Here is a 24,385-nt window from a genome sequence, read left to right on the forward strand (position 1 = left end):
CAGTGTGCAAGCAGCAGAGACAATGCAACACCCAACCAAGACGTGACGTTTCTAACTGTAATCTATCTAGTATCTACATACCCTACACAGTACACACTACACAGTACTCCGACGACCCTCTGTGGAACCTCCACCCTGCCGCTCCACAACTGCAATCCGCATGACGACCCCACCGAGGAAACTTTCGGGATCTGAAGGATGACTCCAACAGTAACTTTCGGGAAAGTAACCTAGAAAAAAAGAATGCAACGTCTTTCCCGTCGTCGCGTGCTGCTACTTACTTTGTAGTAGACAATACCAAAGTAGGCATGTACCTGCGTGCCCAGCCACCAACGCGGACAATCGCTTTCAGCCCCTCCTTTCAAGCTGAGACACGGAAGTTATTTCAATGATGTTGAGATAGACCCCATCCATCATCACTTTCATTAATACTAGTTATCTATACATAACTGCACATAATTCCCCAACACAATAAAACTCGTATTAATTAGCAACCCATTATACCCAAATCTATAAGAAGATCACACAAAAAAGAACGGTACCGAACGCGTCTCCCAACCTCAAATGAAGAATCCGAACTACGCGTCGGATAACCCGTTCTAGTGCCTCGATAGAAAAAAATTTTTCATTTTCCCTTCCATACCAACTTACTACTAATCAATGAATGACTGGGACGGTTCGACCCGCCAATCCCAACGCAGTCTCACCAGTCCCGATTCAGCTCTAACTATCGGGTCGGTTTCCCGAGTCTGCCGAGCATTACCTTTTTTTTTATGCTACCGTGGACTCGATAGGATACTTTGTAGAACAGGTTGCCAAGAACCAGCCAACCAATTCACCAACCAGTTAACGTTAAACTCGTTTTAATAAACGGTAGACAAGTCAAGTCAAGTCAAGTTACTAAGCGGGGGTTTTTGCCGAGCCGAAGGTATATTCCAACTATTCTTCAAGTTTTCTTTTCTTGCCTTCCTGGATTTGGACTGGGCTAGACTGTGTAGTCAGTTAGTTAAGAAGTTGTTGTGTGTTGGTGAGTCAGAGATTTTTTAATTCCCTATACGAACTCCGCGGTAAACTACCTAGCTAGACTGGATGGATTGGTTTGGATGGAATGGATCGGGTTTAAGTTGGGGGTTGAGGCTTTTTCTTTTCCCGCCCGTCGATAGTATCTCCCTTCATCCTCTGGGGCAGTTGGAGATACGTAGTCTAGTTACTACACTCACACTAACTACAAAAGCAAACTAGACACACCGATACCTAGACTCCTTCTGGATAAGGATATGCAGGTACAGACATGCCTCACTGGCTAACTACTTAGGAACTAGCTTGCTTGCTAGCATATATGGTTCGAAACGTCGAATACGGGTGCCTGTTTTGACCGAGTGACTTTGTAACTGTGCACTAGACTGCTTGTAGGTAAAAGATCGTGGCTATTCGCTGTAGAATGCTGGGGCGTTGAAATGTGGGTTCGGAGATTGGGTTAGGTGAGTCGCCAAGGAGATGGATGACGTGGGGTGTGCTCTATGCTCTCGCTGTCTATGCTGCTTCGATTGTGCAGAAGATTGGGGGAATGGTGTAAATTATTTCGTTGTAGTAAGTTATTGTCATATGAGGTGTGCATTATAGAAGCACTTGGTGAGTGATGCTTAACATAATTGTTGCTTTAACGTTCGGATTTGGAGACTATTGTGCTGCTGCAGCATGGATATATATATAGTATCTTCGGCATCTTTCCGTGATCTGCGGTCATAGTATTATGGGTATCATGGGAATAGCTTCTACTCTGTAGTATTGATTGTGGGCATATGATTAGCGGGATGGATGACAATTGTATCCTTATGTAGAAACATCTTCGGAAACCAGCCATGGGTGAATAGTAGGATGACCCCGTTCAAGTATAAGCTCAAATCTAAATATGCATGCCACAGGATGATAATATAACCCACGCTTATCGGAACATACAACACTCTGATTGGAATTCATTTACCTCATATCGCTACACTATATATCTCAGAAAACATTAACAAGCCCATCAAGTATCTGGCTTGCCTTTCTCCGAACAACTGGCACTCCCCTCTCCTGCCTCTCCTACCTGCTCCACTCCATCTACAACCAAGTCCTGCACATCAGCCGGTCCCTTGAATTGCTTCCGGGCCGTAATGAGCCAAGTGAAAATGCTCAGCAACGCAATCAACCCGATCGCCGCACTAGTGTAGTTCATCGAATTCGGAGTGACTGGTGCATCTGAAGGGAAGTTGAAGGTAATAAACGCAAAAAACAGGAATAGAAACCCTAGGCCGTGCAGGCCGAGCGATATGGGCAACGGGAAGGAGTAAGGTCCGTCGACTGGGGCGATGTCATGGCCAAAGAAATACCCGAGAAGTCGAGCAAGGAGGACCAGTGCGTAGGAGACGTCTGAAAGGGTGATGCTGTTAGCTCTGTCCTTGTATCTAAATTCCCAATAGGGATGTCTTACAGAACCCCGTGGTCGCGATAGACACAACCGTATCAAAACCAGTAACGGTCCCGAAATAAATCGAGTTGAAAGCCATTTGCACCACAACGGTGAACAATATCGCATATATCGGGATCTTTCTCCTCTTCTCCACTTGGGATAAGATCCCTGAGAATGGCATTCCCCGGTCTCGTGCGAATGCGAATAGTGCTCGAGAGCCCTCTGCGACAAGACTTACTGATGCTACCATCATAATTACTGTCATCATACTGGTCATGAAGCAGGCGGCGACTTTGCTATGGGTTGAGTCGTAGAAGATCTGCAGCACGGGGACGCCTGTGGAGGAGTTTGCAGTGGCATCGATGTCGCCGATGCAGAAGCAGAGCGTCAATAGAAAAATGAACCCCGTTACAGCGCCCATACCAACAGACATGACCATGGCTTTGGGTGCATCTCGCGAGGCATGTGTCATTTCTTCTGTCATGTGGCTTGGGGTATCGTAGCAGCACATGCCGAAGAAGCTTTGAAGAATTCCGACCATTGTTGCCATTGCGGATCCGCAACCGGTTGTGTTCTGAAAATCCTGAAATACAAATGCGGCATCTTGTTTGTCTTTGTTGGTTGCTAGTAGAACTACGACGATGATGACGAACGAGCAAACGTTCCACAGCAGGATAGCCCGGGATAGGCGGTTGAGCAGGTGTGGCATGAATGTATTGACCAGGAGAGCCCAGATCGCGACGGCATAAGTGACCAAGACAGTATGCCATCGTTCAATCACATACTCAGGATATACCAGATTTGCTTGTCCCAGGATGAAGTTGGCCGCAAATGAGTTGTTCGCAGAGCCCATGGCAAGGATACCTGTTTCGACTGAGCATTGTGCAACATAGGTCTGGAGGTATACTGTCGCTTACCCATTAGCATGAACCACCCCGTTATATACGACATCTCTCGAGCGATCTTTGGTGGAGCCAGCAGAAAGACCCATGAATACTGCCCTCCGGCCACGGGCCACCTTGAGCACCATTCTGCCATGGATAGGGCAACCGCAAAAGTAATTACACACACGCCTAACCATCCGAAGAGCATAACCGGTGGACCACCGGCATCTACTCCAATGATGAATACACCGCTCAATGCACTCCAGCTATTCGTAGATGTCAGTCAATCGTTCGACATAGTAGGGTTGGTGTGGACAACCAAGTAACGATGCTAAAACTGAAACCTATCATATCCAAGAGGCCGAACGACCGCTTGAATTCTAGGGATAATAACGTTAGTAAGTACACTATTGATCTAAAATTCACAGCGATCCCAGTCATACCTTGCTGATAACCCAAGTGCTCAAGCGTGAGGTCTTCTTCGGTGCCATGGCCGAAGACATCTTTGGGCGCCACAGACATGGTGTCGACGGTCGATCTGTCCATGAAGGGTCTCGAGGACGATTAGATTGACGACATATCTGCTATATATCCAGTTTGAACCAGCATGATAAGCTCTTGTCGATAATGTACCGTGTCCGTCGGCTGGCTCTGCAGTTCAGCTTGCCAAGTGGTGCTTATCAGCGGATCGACCGGTGGCATACCGAGTTGGAAATCCGCCATTGGCAGGACGCGCATCTTCAGCAAGGGGCATTGGACCTATCAGAGAATTAGCTTCATTGCTTTTTCGGACCCTCCGACATGCCTTCAAGCCGCAATTTTCGTCTGATTAAGTCGCCAGCGCGATCGGAGCATGACTCATCTGTGACTCCGATCGTTGGTTAACTTGCGGGGTACCCAATCCCTTGCTATATATTCTGTCAAATACAATCAGCGCCCACATGATTCGAGGCTCGCTTTTTGACCCTCGCAATGGCTCACATCGAGAATTTACAAGGGCTTATAGCCCAATCGTTATTATTAGCGGCCTTCGCAATTGTTAGCGCTATATTCTGCAGATGCTTCTATCGCATCTACCTCCACCCTCTATCGTCGGTACCTGGTCCTAAGCTTGCTGCCTGCACTTCGCTATGGTTAGCATACCACACCTATATTGGCGACGAATGTACAGTAGTATGTGATCTGCACCGCAAATACGGTGCCGTTTTAAGAGTCGCCCCCAATGATGTCGACATTGCCGATAAAGATGCGCTGAAGCCAATCTACATTGCTCGCGGCGGTTTCCCCAAGACACCAGCATATTCCAAATTCGACATCGACGGACACACGACCATATTCTCCAGTTTGACTTTACCTGAGCGAGCAACACGAGCCAAAGCTGTAGCACCCCTCTTCTCTACGGCATCAATCCGCAGCTCTCAAGAAGCCTTACGCGAGGTCTTCGACGACTTCGCGAAAAGACTGCAGGCCGAGGCGCGCACGGGTAGGCCAGTAAACGTGCTTAATGTGACGCGCGCCATGGCGATTGACGCCGTGACTACTTACCTATTCCACGAGAGGTACGGCGCCATCACGGAGAAGACAGAGTCAATGTCGGCATCGCCGTTTGTGGATTCCTTCGCCGGAGTAGGTGCCTTCTTCAACATTGTGCCAGGAAAGATTGGTGATTTTGTCATGGAGGTCATTGAGCGCTGGAGCACGACCAAGAATGTAGAGCAATCCCACGGACTGATCGACCAGTACACCCGGAGGCTTATCCAAACAGCGATACCTAAAAGTGGAAGCTATCAGAGCCGTCTATTGGAGAAGTCGACCATAGCACAGTCGCAGATCGAGCTCAAAGATGTATGCTTTGCGGGAACCGATTCAACTGGAATGAACACTGCAACGATCTTATGGTACCTGGCAAAGCACCCAGAAATGTGAGTGACTATGATGGCAGCATTGTATTTTTCTTTACTAAGCGTGTGTTCTTGCAGTTATGATCGTCTCAGACAGGCAGTTATGGAGAGTATCAATAACGATGAGGACCCAACCGCGTGCGCGTACTTGCGCGGCGTCGTCCGGGAAGGCCTTCGTCTCTCCTGGGCGAATCCAATTCGCTTGCCTCGTGCGGTTCCGGCTGGAGGCTGGAAGTATCGTGACTACTATTTTCCGGCTGGTACAAGTGTTGGTGTTGCGGCCTTTCAGCTGCATCAAGATAGCAGCGTGTTCCCTGAGCCGCAACGATTTCACCCTGAACGTTGGGATAATGCCGACGACGAGATGCTCACGGCGTTCTTTGCGTTTGGTAAAGGTACCAGAGCATGCATTGCCCAGTCGCTGGCAATGTATGAAGTCACCATGGCCATCTTCACAGTGGTCAAAGCAGATGTGCTGCGTGGGGCATCAATTGTTGGGGACCGAATTGAGATAAAAGAATGGTTCAATTCCAAAGTCAAGGGACAGGAGATTCTGATACAATTCGCCAGCAATTGAAGCGACATGCACCCTCCAGGATGTTCAACGACTTACTATAAACGTACGCTCGAAAGAAAGCCGAATGGCATGACGCGCAGAATAGATACTTCAGAAGTCATCTTTAGAGAAATCGATATCCTTACCATCCAGCCACTCAGCCATGTTCTTATATACCATGTCACGCTCCCTGCCGAACAACTGGGGCAGATTCTGCTTGATTGGGTAGCCGAGCCGGCGCATACCGTAAGCCAGAAACTGGTAGCCTTTGGGCTCCTTTGCTAGAGATTCATGGTCAATATGTGGTGGTCGAGTGGGGTCCACTGGTACACATTTGTCCTTCTCATAGATGGGATGATTGCAGAAAATTTTCCATCCTTCCGGCTGCTTCTTCAGGAAGTATCCAAAACGACAGTCACTAAAATCATCAATGTTAGTAGGCTCATATCTGACACGGGAGAGAATTACCAGTCGCTATCCCATTCAACACCGTTTTCATCGGCAAAACGCCAGGAAATCGTACACTTCATCTTATCGATAGCCCTATCACCCTTGATGTCTACTGCATGGCCTAGAACCCGATGACAAATGAATTCACCTTTAGCCCATCCTTCAGCCCAGGTATCAATGGCCTTGTCTCGATAATTTTGCTGCCAGCTGATATTGATAAATGCCTTTGGATCAAATATTTCCCTTAGATCAGACCATTCGCAGGCATCGCGATGAAGGGGCCAGCCTTCGCAGATCTCGCGGATTTTGAACCGCTCCAGAGTAGAAGCGTTATCAGTGTTGTACGTTAGACGGTTTGATGCAGAAGGGGGCTCAGCACCCAGACCATAATTGCCTTTGTCGGGTACTCTGAAAAGCGCAGGTTTCCCGCTCGAGGGGATTTTGTCCGATTGGCCCATGCCGCTCATCGTAGCTGTGTATTTTCGAATTCTGCAAGTGGGTATGGTATAGTGAATGCCAGTTCGTTGGCAATGAAGGCAGCATGAGGTAGTGGACGGCTCCTAGGAATAAATAGACCCTCAGGATTGACTTCGATCACTTTTAAATGACCCGATTGTACTCCCTACCGGTAGTGGCGACGTACATCCGAAAACGTCATGACCGGCGCACTCATAGTAACGCGTTTTCCCCTTGGGTGTAACTATCACATAGACTCAAAAGCAGCTACTGTGATTTCAGGGAAAATGAATAGTAGTCCCAAGGGTGCTATTTGGGCTTGCAATTTCGAACTTGAGAGTGCCCCTTGGATGTGCAGGTTTAGAAAGGCCCGGCGTCGCATATTGATCGACAAACCTGAAATGCAGTCGCTCGAAACTGGTTATTATGAAGCTCAGACAGGACGCTTAAGGTTCAATGGGCAGCTGGATTATACTTTCTGTCAAGGTGCCGCTTCCTTTCATTGGGGATCTTGGTAGCGGCTGTCATACGGGGTTTCCTTGGTTGCCGAGCCACGTACTCTTGCAGGGTGGTACCTAAAGCTGGAATTGCGGATTAGGCCATGGCAAGGAGGAGTTCCGAAGATAGATGTGGAGTCAAATTTAACAATAGTATGTAGTTGTCAAGAGTGTCGGATGTGTTGTGGACTGGTAGTGGTAGTACTACGAGTAAGACCCGCTCTCCCCACATGACGGCCTCGATAGCCTAGTATTGTGATGAGCTTACATCAACTTCATTACAGCTTCTACTTCTATTTAAAAAGCATTCTAACGCCCATTCTTAGCAAAATTAAACAAGAATCCATATATTAAATTCTAAAATCCTTGCAGCGAATCTTCTCACTAATCTCTTAAGCCTCTCCACAATAACACAACTAACGCGCAAATCCCATCTAAATCCTGCCACATGTCTTATAGCCCGAAACCACGCGCAGTCTAACACCCACATACCGGTTCCACCCCGGGCTGCAATGCTGGCCCGACTAGGTTAATATTACGATCTCGCATCTGAACACATGTATGGCATCAAGTCCATATCTTGTACATCCGGTCTTACTTGAAGGTGCCACAGGTATCTATGTGGGGGGTACTCCCTTGCCTTGTATTTCCACCTGGGGCGATAGATGTTAAGATCGTCTGTGTATCTCTGAGAGTAGACAATCAGTTGCAGACATCGGCTACGTGTAGGTATTGGGAGACTTCATGGTTTTGTGGAGTCATACGAGGGGCTAGTATGAAGGGGACAGAAGGGATGGTCTCTCGGGAAAATGATGAGATTCTTGATGGTAGTAGGTTTGATCGAAATAGGAATATAGGTACCCATTGGCTATAGGAACCCAAGTATATGAATTTTGATCTTATATATAATTAGATGGTGGAGCAAGCATTGCCAAAACAGTTTCACTGGTATTCGGTAGAAGCATGAAAGAGAGAAATCATGAGCAGTTCAACTGTCTTTAACTGGCATTAACACTATGCATGCAAATGGTATCTGGAATGGAAATTTACAACTTCGCCAACATCTTGTTGCCCTTCTGCAACAGTGCAGCAGCATCGTCCACGAGCTCATCAACAATAGCCTTGGCAGGCTTCTTTTCGTTTACAACAGCAGCAACCTTGCCCATCAGGAAGGGGCGAGCGTTTTCAAGGGTCTCGTCGTCAACATCATCAGGGAGGTTCTCCATGTCGTGCTCAGCCGGAATAATTCCCTGGGAGGTGAGCTTCTTGATCTCATCTTGGCGGTTCTCCTCCCAGTTCTTGATGTATTCGTTGTTACGGACACGGAGTGGGCGGCCCTGGGCAGATTTAGAATATGATATAGGAGTAGTGTTTGGTTGAACTTACCGTGAAGATAATAGTGCGGATTGTGTCATCAAAGCCAGCGGTACGGACAGCCTCCTGGTGAGCCTTGGGAGCACCAGCCTCATCAGCCAGGATGAAACGAGTACCAATCCACACGGCCGAAGCACCAAGCATCAAGGCAGCAGCCACCGAGTTGCCATTGTACAAGCCACCGGCAGCAACCACCTGCACGGGCAGACCAGTCAGGGGACTCTTCTTGCCCTGGCAGAGCTTGGCCACGGTAGGAATGAGAATCGTGGTGGGAACATCGCCAGTGTGACCACCTCCTTCACCACCCTGAGCGCAAATGATATCCGCACCGGCATCGAGGGACTTCTGGACGTGCTTGGGGTGACCGATCATGTTCATGTACAGGATGCCTGCAGCATGGAGTTTGTCCACGACAGCTTTGGGGGGGATACCGACGGCAGAGACGAAGAGCTTTGCACCGCTTTCGATGATGATATCCACGAGTTCATTGAGCTTGCCCTTGGTGTAGTCGTAGCTGATGCACAGAAGGCGCATTAGTATCTCGAGTTTCCGTTTGTCAAACAATCACATGGGTGTCTCACTTGGTCTTGCGGGCGCTTCCACCGACCTGGGGGAGCAGCAAGTCAACTCCAAAGGGAGCGTTCTTGTCATTCAAAAAGCTCTTGAGCTCTGCAATCTGCTCACGGAGCATGTCGGGGGTGTATCCAACACCTCCGATAACTCCCAGACCACCGGCGTTGGTGACCGCAGCAGCCAATTTGGGACCGGCGGCCACGTTCATACCCGCCAGGAAGACGGGGTGGTTGATCTTGAGTAGATCAGTAAGGGTAGTGCGGATCTTCTCTACAAGAACAATTTGTCGTTAGCATTCAAAAGCACTGGAGATGTCGGCGGACTACATAGTGCATGTGAAGAGGCGGTGGCAAGGGAACTCACGCGGAGAAGCCATCTTTGTGTATATGAAGGGGGGTTAGAAGAGTGACAGGTGGATCAAAGACCTGAAGTTTGGTACAAAGTAATAATATGTCAGTTAGCAAGTAACAAGGGATGCGGAGATTAAGGGTAGGCAAACACCGTTATAAGTGAGCGAATGTGCAGGCCGGAGGAGCCGAGGACAATGAATGCCCAGCATGAGCCTCGGTCCAGGGCGCGTGATGGATCAGGCTATTGAAGGCTGGCTACCCCGAGCTTCCTGCCGAACCACCTGACTCCCGCTGCGGGGTTACCCGCCTTTCCCTTTTATGGGTTAGGCTATGATTTAGTCGGGGTGTCTGGTGGCTGGTGAGTGTGGCTAGTGAGTAAAACAGTTAACGCCTCAGGCTGTCACAGCCGACGTCAGGTGACACGAGTAGCACGGCCCGCGCATGACGTATTTTCATTCCGGATTCGCTGTAGATCTCGCCTCTGCACTTCGTTTCTGAGCTCCGTGGCTGCTGCAGAAAGTATGAGACCAAGGCCAACGGTGACCTGGCATAGCAATGCTGTCGCCTTGACATCAGCTGTCCGCGCTTGTCGGTTTCCCAGCACAAGTCTGCTGCATTCTCAGCCATGTAGAGGCGGATCATTCCCTAGCAGATCATTTGGCAGTTTGATAGCAAGGCAGGTCTTCGTTGATCAGATTAGGGGTATCACAGTCTAACTTCTATAGAAACTCATCTGTATCTGGTACGGTTCTTCCTAGATGCGATTGGTAAAAATTTTCTCGTTATATCCCGCCATTGGTCCAGTCCTATTCCTGGACAACAATGGTTCTATGTAGATAGGATCTGGATCATACGCTCTAGGGGTATAACATCTAGAATTGGGCTAATTCACTCTCAGAGCCACTGCACATCAGTCGTCTCAACAGAGGCACCTTGAGCGGCATCAGTGCAAAGAGATCCAGCCATGAAATCTTAAAGCCACTGTGCCACACCCGCAAGCTTACAACTAGCCGAGCACATCTCTTCAACCCCAGCATGGATCGAGTACATCCCTCGACCCATCGTGCGTTCATTGCCTTTGGCAGCAATGTCGGGGACCGCATTGATATGATCGAGGCTGCTTGCCGCGAAATGGAGCGGGCCAACATCCGAATCAAGCGGACGAGCTCCCTCTTCGAAACCGCCCCGATGTATGTCCTCGACCAGGATCCCTTCATCAATGGAGTGTGCGAGGTACGTCGCCAACCCCATTTCCAAACGTCTCAAATCCTAACCTTAAGCAGGTGGAAACCAGCCTCTCCCCCATGGACCTGCTCGACACGCTCCAAGCCATCGAGTTAGGCCTCGGCCGGAAGAAACTCATCGACAAGGGACCACGCTCAATCGACCTGGACATCCTCCTCTACGACGAGCAAATCTTCACGCACGAGCGTCTCGACATCCCGCACAAACTGATGCTCGAGCGCGACTTTGTCCTCCGACCCCTCTGCCAGTACGTCCCTCCCCCTCCCATCCCTGAAAACCACCACCACTAACCAGCAACAGACTAATCCCTCACGAACGCCCTCCCTTCCTGGGCCACTCCCAAAGGCTACCTCAACCACCTCAAAACCCTCCCACCCCCATCTCCAACCCCCCACCCAACAACCCCCATATCCCCCCTATTTCCCCCAATCCACAGCACCAACCCCTCCCGGCCAACCCACATTATGGCAATCCTAAACCTAACCCTAGACTCCTTCTCCGACGGCGGCACGCACTCACCCACAGACCTGGCAACCCTAACCACAACAGTAAACAACATGATCCGCTCCGGCGCAACAATAATCGACATCGGCGGCGAAAGCACCCGTCCGGGCTCCAAGCCCGTCAGCGAATCCGAGGAATTATCCCGGGTGATCCCCGCAATCCGGCACATCCGGACCACCATCCCCGAGGCCGCCCACATCGCCATCAGCATCGACACGTACCGCGCGCGCGTCGCTGAAGCCGCCTGCGCCGCCGGCGCGGACATCATCAACGACGTCTCCGCGGGCCTCCTCGACCCCGAAATGCTGCCCACTATGGCGAGGACCGGGAAATCAGTCATATTAATGCACATGCGCGGCACACCTGCCACGATGACCAAGCTGACGGATTACCCCAACGGAGTTATCCAGGATGTGGGCAGTGAACTCCTTGAGCGGGTTGCAGCCGCAGAGGCGGCGGGGATCCGGCGGTGGAGGATCATATTAGATCCGGGGCTGGGGTTCGCGAAGAACGAGCCGCATGATTTGACTATCTTGAGGGAGTTGGAGAAGTTGAGGACAGGAGTGGAGGGGTTGGAATATTTCCCGTGGTTGATGGGGCCGAGTCGGAAGAGGTTCGTGGGGAGGTTGACAGGGGTGAAGGAGGCGAAGGATAGAACTTGGGGCACGGCGGCGACGGTGACGGCGAGTGTTGCTGGGGGCGCGGATATTGTCAGGGTGCATGATGTGAAGGAGATGTGGCAGGTTGGGAGGGTCGCGGATGCGATTTATAGGGGGGTTGTTTGATGAGGATGTGAAAAGCGAGGATTCTGTGTTTTGTATATTCAACTATAAGATTGTGGATGGGATAGAGATATACTGTGTATAGGGAGGCAAGGGCTGGCGCATTGGTTTCCCAGCATGTTTGGGCGTTGGGAAGGGTTCAACCCCGGATATTAATTGTAGATATTATTGACAAGAATTGAGTCAATATCCAGTTGATATGTAGTAGTCACTACATCGTCTGGTTTATATATACAACCCATATATAGAAAAGCCATGAGAGGCAGGTGGATAGACGACGATATAACTCGCTGTTCAGCAATTTAATTTGGCAACACTATGAGCAAAGCAAAGCAGATATGAAAGATTGTCATATAATGAAGCAAAACAGCAAAAAAGTGAGTGATATGGGTATTACCCAACCCAAACAAGAGCATCACCCAAACCCAAAGATAGATACCCAAGCCAACAACCCAAACTGAAGCAAGAACATCACACACTAATATCCAGCCCACATATCCACCAACCCATCACCCACTCCCCTCACCAGCAGAACCATATCTCGGCTCCTCAGGCGCATCCCACTCCTCTACCGGAAAAAACCCACTAAGGACCACATGCTCCCCATTCCCAGCCCTACTCAGAGGCATCTCCCTAACCTTCTCCAGCAACTGCAACTTAACAAAATACCGATCCGCCTTCAACGGCGGAAACATAAACCTCTCCAGCCTATACTGACTATAAAAGGCGATATGATCATCCTCATTTATCCGGAACGGTTCTGTGACATCCGTGCGCCGGTTGTACTTCTTCTGCTGCGCCGGAGGCTGGCATTTCATGAACTTCTGTTTGAGCTCGGGATAGCGTTCTGGGCTGAGGTAGCCGATGACCGTTTCGCCGGCATACGTAGGTTCGTTGGTAATGGGGTACTTGAAGTGTTTGACTGCGTATATTAAGCCTTCCCTATTGGAGACGTTGCCGATGGCGTGGTGCAGATGGCCGCGGCCATTGGGGCCGTGCTCGACCCACAGCCCGTGGCGGTAATGTGGCCAGGAGTTGTCGTGGGAGTCTTCGCCGCCGGGGGGGACGTGGAACCAGACGTGACTGATTTTCCAGGATGGGTAGGGGGCTTTGGGCTTGGGGGTGGTGGTTGTGGTAGGTTCGTCGGGTGGTGGTGGAGGAGGAGGTGTTTTTGTTCGAAGGGGGACTTCGGTTTGGATAGGGACTTTTCTGTCCGTGTAAGGGGTGGATCGGATTTCGGTGTCGAAGGGGGTTTGGCTGGACATGGTTTTGTATGGGGTTGGCGATGGTTAAGAATGAAGATGTTAAGGATGTGCGGTAGGTAGGGATATTAGGGTGATGAGGCGGCGAGAAGGGATGGGAGCTGGTAGACATCTTCAAGATGGAGAGGTTATATTTGGAGGCATTGGCGGAGTATAGATGGAAGGAAGAGAGGCGGTTAGGGAAGGTGCTCCTGTGCTGTATACTTGACAGGATTCTCGACATGTATAACATATTTATTGTGTGCATGCTGAAGCAATGGAGTTGGCTTTTCATTCACTAATTCAGTTCTAGACTCGTAACCTACTAAGTTCAACGACGAATATACAAGGATTCAAAGCAGCCAAACATGTTCAGTGGAAGGCGATTAATGATTTCAACTAACGCAGAAGAGCAGCATGGATGCGAGATACCGACCTGGACCGTTTATTCAGTAAACGGAACGTGGCGCACCCAGCTAACCTAAGCAAATGGAGAGCACCGCGCCAGCCATGTGTTGGAAAGGTTCTGTTTATGAGGGTACTAATCAGGGGAATAGAAGGAGATAGAAACGCCACAGATGAAGGAGATCGAGGAGAAAGCTGGCTAACAAGGGTCAGGATAAGCCGGAGGTAAGAATCGAAAGATTATCAGTGAGTTGTCGCGCACATATTCAGCTGTTCAGGTAGCTGCGTATAGCGCCTGAATATCCTGTTAGTAAGAGTCCGGCGTGAAGATGAAGGGGGCATACTGACCTTGCAGCTTGGTTGCACCCTCCCCGACGAGCTGCGTCAGGTTTTCAAGGTCATCGCCCGCGGTGATACCGAACCGACGCACAAAGTCCTTGGCAGCATTTTCAAGATCGCCATAGGTATCATCAGCGACAGGAAGATCGTCCTCAGGACGTCCAAAGTAGGAGTTGCTCGAGATAGCCTGGGCGCCGTCGAATTGACGAAGGCGCTCCTTGGCCTCAGCCTGGGCATTGGGGTCGAAGCGATCGCGTCCGAAAAACTCGTCGGAAGAAATACCCTTCTGGCTACCGAAACGAGACTTGGCCTGCTTCAGCTCTTCCTCTGTAGACATTGTTAGCCATGATCCTAGCCACTAAGTAGGATAGCAAAGTCTGCATACCATCAGCTGCAGACCGAGGGGCAACAGCACCGAAGCCCAGCTTCTTCGGGGCAGCCGGCTTCGCGCCGACAGTCTGTCCAAATCCGAGTCTTCCAATTCCCATGCCAAGACGCTCCACATCACCCGAACTGCGTTCTTGGGTGTTCCTGCTAGGGCTGATAGGAGTGGGCGAGGCGATCGTCGTGGCAGCGGTGGTCGTCTTAGCCTTAGCATCAGCCTCAGCCTGCTCGGCTTCAGGGTCATAGCCCAGCTTCTCAATGCGCTCAGCCTCCTCCTTGGCTTTTCTCTCAGCCTCATCGAAATCAATAATTTCCGCGGCACCAATCTTCTTAGCCCCCAGCTTGGGGGCCTTCTTGGCGCCCAACACGCTGCCCTTCTTCGCAGTGGTGGTCGAGGGTGTCTTACGAACAGCAGCGCTGGCCCTGATGGCAGTAGGGGCAGGCGAAGAGCTGTCCTTGTCGGAAGCGGACAAAGGCGACTTGGAGCGGGAACCGTTTGCGCCGGAGTTCAGGAAGGGCGAGCCAGTGCGGCTGACAACCGGAGGGGTGCCGGTACGGGAAGGGGGGTTGCTGGGGCGCTTGATGGAGGGCTTGTCCCAGGAGGAGAAGAAGTCGTCATCCTCAGCGGCGGGGGTACTAGAGCCGTTGGACGGAGTGCCAGCGGGGATATCGGTAATCACAACTTCTTCGGGGTACCTATACGTAACACGAACCATTAGACCTATAAGTATGCAGAACACCCGGGACCACTAACTGTTGCGCATCCTGCGCCGCGCGTCTCTTGAGCTCTTCCTTGTATTTGACGGCGGCATTGCAGGTGTACTTGACTTTGACGTCCTTGCTAGCGAGAGCGGCAGAACCGCCGTGCGATTGGAAGTACTTGGTAGCGGACTCGTTACCGCCGACCTTCATAACCCGAAGCTGTTCCCATTGCCATTCTGCAAGTATTACATTAGCACTGACGGGCAGTGAAGTCAGGAGATGCGATGAAGCATACGGTCGAGGTTGGTGGAGCGGACGAAGGAGATGTGCACGCCCAGGTTACGGTGGTTGGCCGAGCAGTCAAGGCACAGGTAGATACCGAAAGGCACGGACGACCATGTTGGGTTCTTGGAGCCGCAATCGAAGCAGATCTGTGGAGGGAAAAAAAAGCAAGAGTCAGAATGGCTGGTCGGAGTAATAGTGATAATAATAAGTCTGGCGGGGAGGGGCACTGCGCGCCTTGTTTGCGGGCTTGAGTTTTAGCTTCTCAAAGATCTTCTGAGACTCCGTTTTGGAGGCACTCATGATGGCGGATTGAATATGATTGAATGGACCTCAGGAAGAGGAAGAGGAACGGGCCAGCAGGCGGAATAGGATTATGACACACGGAGAGGTCGGGGAGGGAGAGAGAGGGAGAGGGAGATCCGAAAAGCGAAGCGGGAGAGCGAACGTGGTCGGATTGGGATTGGAAGTGCCCCGTTTTGTGACCCTGCCAGATTTGCAGGAGGATCCGGTATTTTTAAACTTCAGGTCTGGATTTCGGGGGTGGCACATCTAGAAACAGCGCTAGTGGCGAGAATATTCACGCTGCCATTGCAATTGAGAACGAACTATAAAGTATTATTCTGGCTCTATCAGAACACTGTATCTCATCTCATAACTAAATCTACATGCCATGTCAGACATTAGTCCCCGAGAACTAATAGTCTTAACAATAGAAAACCGTCCTGGTCCCTGACCCTCCCTCCCCTCCTGTACTACAAATACACCCACCCACTCCAACCATACCCGAAACTTTGCAAACATCAGCGGCTGAAACACCGCCGGAAGTGGATTAACACGTGACCCACTCCATTCCCCACACGCCCATCATCCACGGCTCTCTGCTAAAGTCCCATCCGACAATAATTTTATGGAAACCACCTCACCATCAAATCAATTTACCGCGGTGATCAACAGCTGGGTTCGACGCGGACGACATATTGGGTAATGGTTAATAACACCTAAGGCAACGGACAACAACCAACACAGCAACACCGACAATGCTTCCATCAGCAGCGCCCTACCTACTACGACCTACTAGTAACCGTGCCGCTTTGCGCCGGCTACAACTACAGCACATCGGTCTTCTTCCCCGCAGCACAACAACAATCACAGGAACAACAGCATCATCATCACTAGTACGAAAATATGCCACAACGCAAGGCGCCGCCCCGAAACGGCGAAACGTGACTGTTCTATCGGACGATGGACGATACGAGTGGGGAGAATTGAGCGGGAGGGAGAAAGTTGCGAGGGCGACGCAGCAGTCGGTGAATTTCGTGGTGATTATTGCGGGGGCGGTTTTGACGGTTCGTTCAAGCTATATATAATCCGGACCGTTGGGGTGTGATTGCTGATGTGTGTTATTGAGTAGGGCGGGGTCTTCTACCTTCTCTTCACGGAGGTCTTTTCCCCGAATAGCAAGACATGGCAGTTTGAAAAAGCTGTCGAGCGCATCAAGGATGATGTTCGGTGTACGAACCTCCTGGGTGATCGGAGGGAGATCAAGGCTTATGGGGAGAATACGTGGAGTAGATGGGCGAGGAATAGGCCTATTGCGTACGTTAATTTTCTTTGCCATTGTCTACTGGTGTGAGGGAACGGGGTGATGCTGACTGGGATATAGGACGTCTGTCTATCAGGACAGAGTGGGTCGGGAACACCTGAAGATGAACTTCCACGTATGCGATGCTCTCTTCTTCCTCTGGGTTGTGTGTGGTATACTGATTGGTTGGTGATATAGGTCGAAGGTCCTCTTAATTCCGGAACCGTGTTTGTGCACATGATGAAGCCGTTGAATGAGCATCACTGGGAGTATCAGCTTCTTGCTTTGGAAGTGCCGGGTTAGTTTGATCCATATAGCACCCTTTGCTTCAGTTATCCTTGGGGTTGGACTGACTTGTGTAGGACATTCCCGGGTTGTGCTTGAAGAAGCGCGCGAGAAGCCTGGCGTTGGGCAAGCACTGAAGATCTTTGGCATTAAGTGGCGGTAGGTGGAAAGCACCATCTGGATCGGCACCGAAGGGATTGCGGTCATCCCGAATATGAATACTGTATTATATACGTGAACCGATTATGAGTGTAAAATATACCATAGGAGAACTGAATCCAGACAGGTCGATACTGGCGACCTTGTTTCATAATACCCCACATAACCAATGTAATGCATGCATCTCATAAATTCTAAACATCATATAAAAACAAAACTCATATCACATATATACAACACATATTTTTTACCTCCCCACTATACTATCCGGGGCCCCTCCAGAATGGTCTTCGCCTCCTCCGACCTCCACCAACTCTTGCCCTCCTCACCAGGGAACGAAAACGCATCCATGCTCTCCGCCTTCATCTCAACACTATACCCCGGCTCCATCGGAGTAACATAGTATCCATCCTTGACACTAGACGGGTGCACGAAGTGCTCGTGCAAGTGATCCACATACTCCAACACACTCTTCTTTCCACTGACCACCACGTAGTCGATCGTGCTCAGATGCTGAGTGTACTCAGGCAACCCGACACCACCGGAGTGAGGCACGATCGGCACGCCGAACTTGCGCGCAAGCAGCAAGATGGCCAGAACTTCATTGACACCGCCGACACGGCAGGCATCGGCTTGCAGGACGGTCAGGGCTCCTGCCTGCAGGAGCTGCTTGAAGACAACGCGGTTCTGGCACATTTCGCCAGTGGCGACGCCGATGGGGCCGTAGGGGGTGTCTTGGAGGGCCTTCTTGATGGCGGCGTGGCCGAGGATGTCGTCGGGGGAGGTGGGCTCTTCGATGAACCAAGGCTTGAATTCGGCGAGTTGTTGCATCCAGGTGATGGCTTCGGGGACGGACCAGACCTGTTTTTTCACATGAGGTGTTAGCATTGTGGGTGGTAGGGATGGAAGTGGGGAGGTAGGTACCTGGTTGGCATCAACCATAAGAATGTTGCCCTTGTCATAACCAATAGCTTCACGAGCAATAGCCAATCTCCTCCGGTCTTCCTCGACGTTTCCGCCAACCTTCAGCTTAAAGTGCTTGTATCCCTGCTCGACGCTCTCCTTGAGAAGGACTTTCAGCTTTTCCTCACTGTATCCCAGCCAACCCGCACTGGTAGTATAGGCCGGTACAGCCTGGCTCTGCTCTGCTTCCTTGATACGGTCCTGCTTGCCGGCCTCGACCTCCTTGAGGAGGGCAATTGCCTCCTCGGGTGTAATGGCGTCCGTGATGTAGCGGAAGTCAATGCAGCGAACAAACTCCTCGGGGGTCATGTCCGCGACAATGCGCCAGACAGGTTTGTTCAGGGTCTTGGCCCAGAGATCCCAGAGAGCGTTGACGACGGCACCAAGGGCCAGGTGGATGACACCCTTCTCGGGTCCGATCCAGCGCAGTTGGCTGTCGGAGACGAGGTAGCGCCAGGTCTTGCCCCAGTCGGCGGTAAGTTCGTCGAGGTCTTTGCCGACCACGAGGGGAGCGAGGAGGGAGATGGCGGAGCAGACGATTTCATTGCCGCGGCCGATGGTGAAGGTCTAGGATTGTTAGTGAATGTTTCTGAGAAGGTGGAGGTAGGGTTGGTCATGTGCGTACCATGCCGTGGCCGGTGTAGTCGGAGTCAGTGTAGATGATGCAGTAGGCGGAGGAGTAGTCGCCTGCAGCGTTCATGGCATCTGAGCCGGTTTTATCGAGGGAGGTCTGTCATTTGGTGAGCAGGTATGCAAAATACATGGGTGAACTTGAGAGGATAGGTGCGCGACTTACGGGAAACCTCACGTCCCTCGTGGTGAAACTTGTGATCTTGACCATGGTGTCGGTTGTTTCTGTTCAATTGATCTGGAAAGGAATTGGAGTTGGAAAGAGAAGTCTTTCCAGGTAATCGCAATCTAGTTGCAATGCGGGGCCGTCGGCAGACACAGTATAAGCTCCGGGCTGTCAACACAGGCTATTACCTCGCAAAACGAAGCAATTGGATGCTACAGAAGACAGCTGCAAAGAAGCGAAAGACAATTGAGAAGAACGACGACGAAACTGAAGCGACCAGAAGTGAAACTGGGCTGGGGAAGTTACTTATACAAGGCGGGCAGCCACCCCTCCCCCTCCACGCAGTGTGGGGAACTTCCCCTCATTGGCGGAGGAATTGCTCCAGCGCGTGGGTTGGGTTTCTCCGCCAGTCAGAGGCCAGCGCTGCCCGGCCAGAATAAATCCGCGTCTTATAAACGTCTGCAGGGTTTCTACCGGCAGAAATGACTCGGTCATTTGCGCGATTTACATGAGGGTGATAAGGCACTGGACTGAGGTACAAGAGAAGATACAGTTGCTCCTAGGAGCGGATATCGATTCAATCACTATCGCTGGCGTTAGGTACAGACAATCAATCTTCGGAATGCATGGGTGTAGAGACAGCGTTCGTGTGATGCTGAACCCCAACAGCACATATACACTATTTATCCCGAAAGACCTCGCTTCTCGCTCTCCGAGAAGAAAATGATCATCCGCCACAGCTTGCGGACCAGCACCTCGGCTTCTTCGTCGAGCGCCTAAGTAAAAGAGTTAGCATGATATCTAGACACACAAGTAAAAACAGCAGTAAATTGCAGATTGAGCTTACCTCCTCCAGCTGCTCCACCAGCTCCTGGGGATGACCATGCTTGCGAACATGTTCTTCCACCACGTCCACAAGCATCTGCTCCTGGACTCCCAAGTACTCCACAATCTTCTTCTCGACGAACGGCTTGAGTTGCTCGCTGACCACCGTTTCGTCCACAAACTCCCACTTGACCTCCCAGCCCCAGAGTCCCTCCTTGTCCGTCGGGATCTCCGCGGCCAGTTGCCGGGCTGCTTGCGCCCGCTCCTCGTCGGAGAGACCGGCCGCTTCGGCGGCACTGTCGAACTTGATCGGGATAAGGGGTCGTCGGGCCGTGGCCTGAGGCTCTTCCTCGTCCTCCAGCAGGCCTTCCACCTCGGCCACCGTCCGACGGGATGTAGCAGCCTGGGCCTTCTGAGCCGCAGCTCCGAGAGAGAGCTTGAAGCGCTGCGGTTCCCGAGGGGCCTGGTTCCGAGTTTCCAGCTCTTCCGCCTGGCGCGCAAGGAAGTCGTCGGCCATACCACGGGCCTGCTCCCGTTGCTGGACAGACCGGGCCCGTTCGCGTTCTTCCGCCGCACGGTCTGCCTCGTCCATGCTGACCTCGCGGGCTCGGAATCCTGCCCGGCTACGTAGCCATGCACCGCGGTCGGCATAGTAGTCGTCCACCTTACGCGCAGCCTCGTTGTCGTCGTTCCAGTCTCTGTACCGCTTGTCCATTTCCTCACGAACTTCCTGCATCTTGGCCTCCTCTTCCTTGTCTCTCTTCTTTTCACGCTCCAAAGCAGCAGTTCGACTGCGTTCGCGGTTCAGCCAGCGTCGTTCCTGATCGAGGAACTGCTTCTCGAGCTCCGCTTCCTTTTTCTCCTGACGGCGACGCTCCAGCTCCTCATCGCTAGCATCTGATTCTTCTTCCTCACGATCAATATAAACAGTAGTAGCCCCGTTTATAGAACCACCGTTGACGAAAGACACACCCTTTTGGTAGTCTTTAGGAACCTGCACGCCAAAGCCCTTGGGGCCAGAAGGCGCGGTAGACACGCTGCGGTCCCGAGGGCCCAGCGGGACTCCATTGGCACCGGCAGCAGGTCCACTCGGGGCGGAAGGCGGAGGGGATGCCAGTCGGTTGAACCGTGTGCCTGCATTGCGGGCTCTCTCCATAGACTCGATCTCTTCCTCCCTCTTCAAACGCTCAATATCCCGACGGTTGCTGCGCTCACGGAAAGCGGCGATCTCTTTGGCGACGGTCTCTCTCATCTCGGGAGGAATATCGGAAAGTTCATCTTCGACTGTGATGGGAATGGTAACAACCTCCGCCCCCGTACCGTCGGCCTGGCCTTCTGAATCCTTCATGGCGGTGTCTCCCTCACGATCGATTGCTGAGACATCTTCCTTTTGAGTGGGGGAGGTAGGATGGCACAAGTCAGACAGGACGTTCGCAAGAGTACTGCGTGCAGCATCTAACCGCGACTGGCGCTCAGCAGGGTCTTGCTCGCCTCTGGTGGCTTCGTACTGCTCCAGATAAGTCAAGGAGCTTTCATCGACGACAACCTGATCTAATTAGCATAGTCATGTCTAGGATCCAGGGTCTGGCGTACCAGTAGTGTGCTCTTCTCCACCTCACGCTCTTCCTTGTCATCGCCTTCGGACGGTGTCTGTCTCTTCACAGGCACTTGCACGTCCTTTAGCACTTCCACCGCGGTACCTAGACTTTCGGGGTCCTCGTACTCTGCGAAACCGAACTTGCATGGCTTTTCGTCCGCATCCGTAGCGCGGATCCAGCGCCTGAGATTGCCTGCCGAACGGAGGATCTTCTCCACACCCTCATCGCCACCAACGCCCTCAGTAATTCCACCAACGAAGAGAGTCCGCACAATTTCCTCGCGCGTAGGGGGCTGCAGCTGCATCATCGCATCTCGAACGTTCTGACGCTGGGATTCCAGACTGGTCGAACCCAGACCTGCCCGTCTTCCCGGGGCCTCACTACCGCGTTCCTTGCTCGTATCTGGAGTGGCAGGTTTCGGTCCGGACGTACCAAGTCGAATTACGGGGGCGGAGAAGTTGATGTTGGGCATGTTCGGAGGGGGTTGGAAGTTGGGAGGGAAGCCTGCCGGTCGACCAGGCTGTTGGGCGTTTGCTGACTGCATCCCAGGGGGCGGAGTGGTTCCGGGGGCTACCATACCGGGAGGAGGAGCTATAAAGTTAGTAACAGACAGCAAATGGGGTATCGAAGAAATTATGGACTCACCCATGCCCGGGGGCGCACCAGGATAGGCGCCAAAGTCTGGAGGCCTGCCATAGAGACCGGGAGCTATAGAAGTTAGAATACATTTTTCATGTCCGTAAGGGTGCAAAGAATGCCATTCAACGAGGTGAGAGACGTACGCTGGTAAGGATTATACATTGCGACGGAACCGCAGCTTCAATAGCGATTGATCAGAGACGTCCCCAGGTACCGGAAAAATCTGAATAGTCGTGGAATTAGAGAAAGAGGGGTTATATCAAAAGTTCACTCAGTTCAGATTAAAAGATTCGCCCGTATAAGAGAGCGTAATCCTCGTCTAATCGGCGGGGAAGAGACGTTTGAGCAGATGAAGAAGATCGCGAGCTGCGGCGGAATCGCAGTTCGAGAAGAACCAGGTGGCCCGTGCGGACTGATCTTGGCAGCCCAGCAGTTCTTCCGCTCTCGCCTTATCCGTGCTGTTCTATCACCCAGCAGTCATTGGTAAACAGTACGCTCTACAATTGTGCAATGAAGCATTACTTGTGATTCCTTCTGTCTATGTGGAAGTCATTCTACGTTTTAAGTTTGCACGAGAATTCCAAGGTGCTAGGCATCAGCACTCCAAGTTGTTCCTGCCAGCATAGCTTAATGGCCTTGCCCTTTAGAAAATGATGTTTCAGGACTACTCCCTATGATACTGGCTCTATCTGATTATTTCCTGCAAAAATATTATCACATATATTCAGCAGAGCCTCACTCGACAGTGTCGGAGACTCCCCTGCCAGTAGCCTAGGGAAGGGGTGACAATATCCGCAATCAAGACAAGCAGCTACTCTATGCAGCACAAATTGTGGCAATTGCTGATAGTTCATAAGGCGCAGCAGGAATTGTTCGCGAAGGAAGATATTATTAATTGACAGAGCCTCTTCAAGCTTATGCAGCATCGAACAGCCTACTGCATGTGAATGCCTTTAAGTATCTCCAGCTTCGAAGTTGTCCAACTATGACCGTTGAATAGAATCTCGGATCAGGACAATAACACAGCAGCCCCATTAGGGGCACTTTCCTGTTCATAGCCTCCCTTCGGATCTAGACGTAATACTTGTCATTGTGTTGCCCTTTACCTAGTCGAATGGGCCAGTTCCGAATTCAACTGGCCGTTGAATCATCAGAGGAACGTTGGTTTTTTGCAGAGCCAGCAATTAGAGAAGAAGTGAGCTATGATTACGACAGAACAATATTCAATTGAATCCAGGGGTAAAAAATAAAAACAATAATAAGGGGTAGAATGGAGACATCGGTAAAGGTACAGCAGTAAACGCAACCGGTTAAAAGGGAAAGTATGGAACGATCTCGACCGAAGCTCCCGAGCCTTCGACAGATGATCTGGAAGACAGGACGTGGGGGTTGATAATAACACGGCGACCTTTTTCCGAGGGACTGTCAGTGACATACATATCTTTTGTAGCTAATGCTATCTCTACTATTGGGGTGTGGCCTTCTGTCCTGATAACGCAGGATGGCACTGCGTGCCCGGTGTGACCATGAAACCGGCTATTGTGATTCACCCTGGGGCAGAATGGCTAGAACTGTCTTGGTGGAGCCGGGTCAAGCATGATGATGATGAAGCTTCCCATGACGATGCGGCCGGTGAAACAGACAATAATGTCGCCGAGAACCACTGCTGCGAGACTACAAGGGTTGACAGAAGTTTCCGATAGCGAGGGTATACTGATGGCTTCCCGGGGGGTGGTGGCCACCAACAAGGTGTAGAAGTCTAGAAGAAAGTGATGACAAACAGGATCAACGCAAGACAGTGTTTTAGCAACGGAAATAAACGTTCAGCTGACCGGCAGAGGTTTCTGGCAAGGACAAATCGAAAGGCGCCCACCGGGGGAATGAATCTGCGTCACTTTGCTGGTTCTGGTGGATGCCCCACGGCAGCCCCTCCTACGGACCCCAACACGCCGGTTGACGACATACCTTGTCTTGTCTCTCTGCTCTTGTTGCTCTCCTCTCCCCTCCGCGACTCCCGCTCTCTAATTACTATTCTTCTTCCCCTTCAATTCTTCCCGGCTACCCCTCTTCCCTTTCGCTGCTTTCTTCTTCATTCCCTCCGAGTTTCATCTGTTTTTAAGTTTAAGGTGAGCATCTGCCCTATCCCAGCTCCATCTCA

General features: G+C 51.3%; 11 protein-coding genes across 11 annotated transcripts; 4 read left to right on the forward strand and 7 right to left on the reverse strand.

Moving 5' to 3' along the window:
• Positions 1 to 1,833: 1,833 nt before the first annotated feature.
• An16g05310 (uncharacterized protein) lies at positions 1,834 to 3,858 on the reverse strand (the record flags this gene model as incomplete). Its single annotated transcript, XM_059745144.1, has 5 exons — positions 1,834 to 1,965; positions 2,090 to 2,435; positions 2,497 to 3,316; positions 3,370 to 3,564; positions 3,780 to 3,858. The coding sequence occupies 5 exons, from the start codon at positions 3,856 to 3,858 to the stop codon at positions 1,834 to 1,836; spliced, it is 1,572 nt and encodes a 523-aa protein (XP_059604797.1).
• Positions 3,859 to 4,308: 450 nt separating this feature from the next.
• An16g05320 (uncharacterized protein) lies at positions 4,309 to 5,814 on the forward strand (the record flags this gene model as incomplete). Its single annotated transcript, XM_001397803.1, has 2 exons — positions 4,309 to 5,258; positions 5,316 to 5,814. 2 exons carry the CDS (start codon positions 4,309 to 4,311, stop codon positions 5,812 to 5,814), a joined length of 1,449 nt encoding a protein of 482 aa, XP_001397840.1.
• A 90-nt stretch (positions 5,815 to 5,904) lies between these two features.
• On the reverse strand, positions 5,905 to 6,710 carry An16g05330 (uncharacterized protein; the record flags this gene model as incomplete). The annotated part of the gene is made up of 2 exons (XM_001397804.1): positions 5,905 to 6,211; positions 6,262 to 6,710. The coding sequence occupies 2 exons, from the start codon at positions 6,708 to 6,710 to the stop codon at positions 5,905 to 5,907; spliced, it is 756 nt and encodes a 251-aa protein (XP_001397841.1).
• Positions 6,711 to 8,242: 1,532 nt separating this feature from the next.
• Positions 8,243 to 9,519, reverse strand: An16g05340 (uncharacterized protein; the record flags this gene model as incomplete). The annotated part of the gene is made up of 4 exons (XM_001397805.3): positions 8,243 to 8,533; positions 8,583 to 9,084; positions 9,152 to 9,413; positions 9,507 to 9,519. 4 exons carry the CDS (start codon positions 9,517 to 9,519, stop codon positions 8,243 to 8,245), a joined length of 1,068 nt encoding a protein of 355 aa, XP_001397842.1.
• A 1,009-nt stretch (positions 9,520 to 10,528) lies between these two features.
• An16g05350 (uncharacterized protein) lies at positions 10,529 to 12,027 on the forward strand (the record flags this gene model as incomplete). The annotated part of the gene is given in 3 exon segments (XM_059745145.1): positions 10,529 to 10,726; positions 10,777 to 10,985; positions 11,039 to 12,027. Coding segments are annotated over 3 exon segments (1,396 nt in total), but the record flags the coding sequence as incomplete, so codon positions are not given.
• Positions 12,028 to 12,533: 506 nt separating this feature from the next.
• Positions 12,534 to 13,289, reverse strand: An16g05360 (hypothetical protein; the record flags this gene model as incomplete). Its single annotated transcript, XM_059745146.1, has 1 exon — positions 12,534 to 13,289. The coding sequence occupies one exon, from the start codon at positions 13,287 to 13,289 to the stop codon at positions 12,534 to 12,536; it is 756 nt and encodes a 251-aa protein (XP_059604799.1).
• Positions 13,290 to 13,936: 647 nt separating this feature from the next.
• Positions 13,937 to 15,680, reverse strand: An16g05370 (uncharacterized protein; the record flags this gene model as incomplete). Its single annotated transcript, XM_059745147.1, has 6 exons — positions 13,937 to 13,965; positions 14,019 to 14,336; positions 14,395 to 15,089; positions 15,148 to 15,331; positions 15,391 to 15,560; positions 15,661 to 15,680. The coding sequence occupies 6 exons, from the start codon at positions 15,678 to 15,680 to the stop codon at positions 13,937 to 13,939; spliced, it is 1,416 nt and encodes a 471-aa protein (XP_059604800.1).
• Positions 15,681 to 16,417: 737 nt separating this feature from the next.
• An16g05380 (uncharacterized protein) lies at positions 16,418 to 17,560 on the forward strand (the record flags this gene model as incomplete). The annotated part of the gene is made up of 6 exons (XM_001397809.3): positions 16,418 to 16,726; positions 16,792 to 16,976; positions 17,044 to 17,098; positions 17,161 to 17,260; positions 17,325 to 17,406; positions 17,515 to 17,560. The coding sequence occupies 6 exons, from the start codon at positions 16,418 to 16,420 to the stop codon at positions 17,558 to 17,560; spliced, it is 777 nt and encodes a 258-aa protein (XP_001397846.3).
• A 104-nt stretch (positions 17,561 to 17,664) lies between these two features.
• An16g05390 (uncharacterized protein) lies at positions 17,665 to 19,210 on the reverse strand (the record flags this gene model as incomplete). Its single annotated transcript, XM_001397810.1, has 4 exons — positions 17,665 to 18,267; positions 18,331 to 18,936; positions 18,995 to 19,099; positions 19,166 to 19,210. The coding sequence occupies 4 exons, from the start codon at positions 19,208 to 19,210 to the stop codon at positions 17,665 to 17,667; spliced, it is 1,359 nt and encodes a 452-aa protein (XP_001397847.1).
• Positions 19,211 to 19,848: 638 nt separating this feature from the next.
• An16g05400 (uncharacterized protein) lies at positions 19,849 to 22,389 on the reverse strand (the record flags this gene model as incomplete). The annotated part of the gene is made up of 6 exons (XM_059745148.1): positions 19,849 to 19,941; positions 20,013 to 20,887; positions 20,963 to 21,536; positions 21,584 to 22,179; positions 22,234 to 22,296; positions 22,371 to 22,389. The coding sequence occupies 6 exons, from the start codon at positions 22,387 to 22,389 to the stop codon at positions 19,849 to 19,851; spliced, it is 2,220 nt and encodes a 739-aa protein (XP_059604801.1).
• Positions 22,390 to 23,551: 1,162 nt separating this feature from the next.
• On the forward strand, positions 23,552 to 24,184 carry An16g05410 (hypothetical protein; the record flags this gene model as incomplete). Its single annotated transcript, XM_059745149.1, has 4 exons — positions 23,552 to 23,615; positions 23,728 to 23,859; positions 23,935 to 23,976; positions 24,066 to 24,184. The coding sequence occupies 4 exons, from the start codon at positions 23,552 to 23,554 to the stop codon at positions 24,182 to 24,184; spliced, it is 357 nt and encodes a 118-aa protein (XP_059604802.1).
• Positions 24,185 to 24,385: the final 201 nt, after the last annotated feature.

This window comes from Aspergillus niger, assembly GCF_000002855.4.
Source record: "Aspergillus niger supercontig An16".
Lineage (NCBI taxonomy): Eukaryota > Fungi > Ascomycota > Eurotiomycetes > Eurotiales > Aspergillaceae > Aspergillus > Aspergillus niger.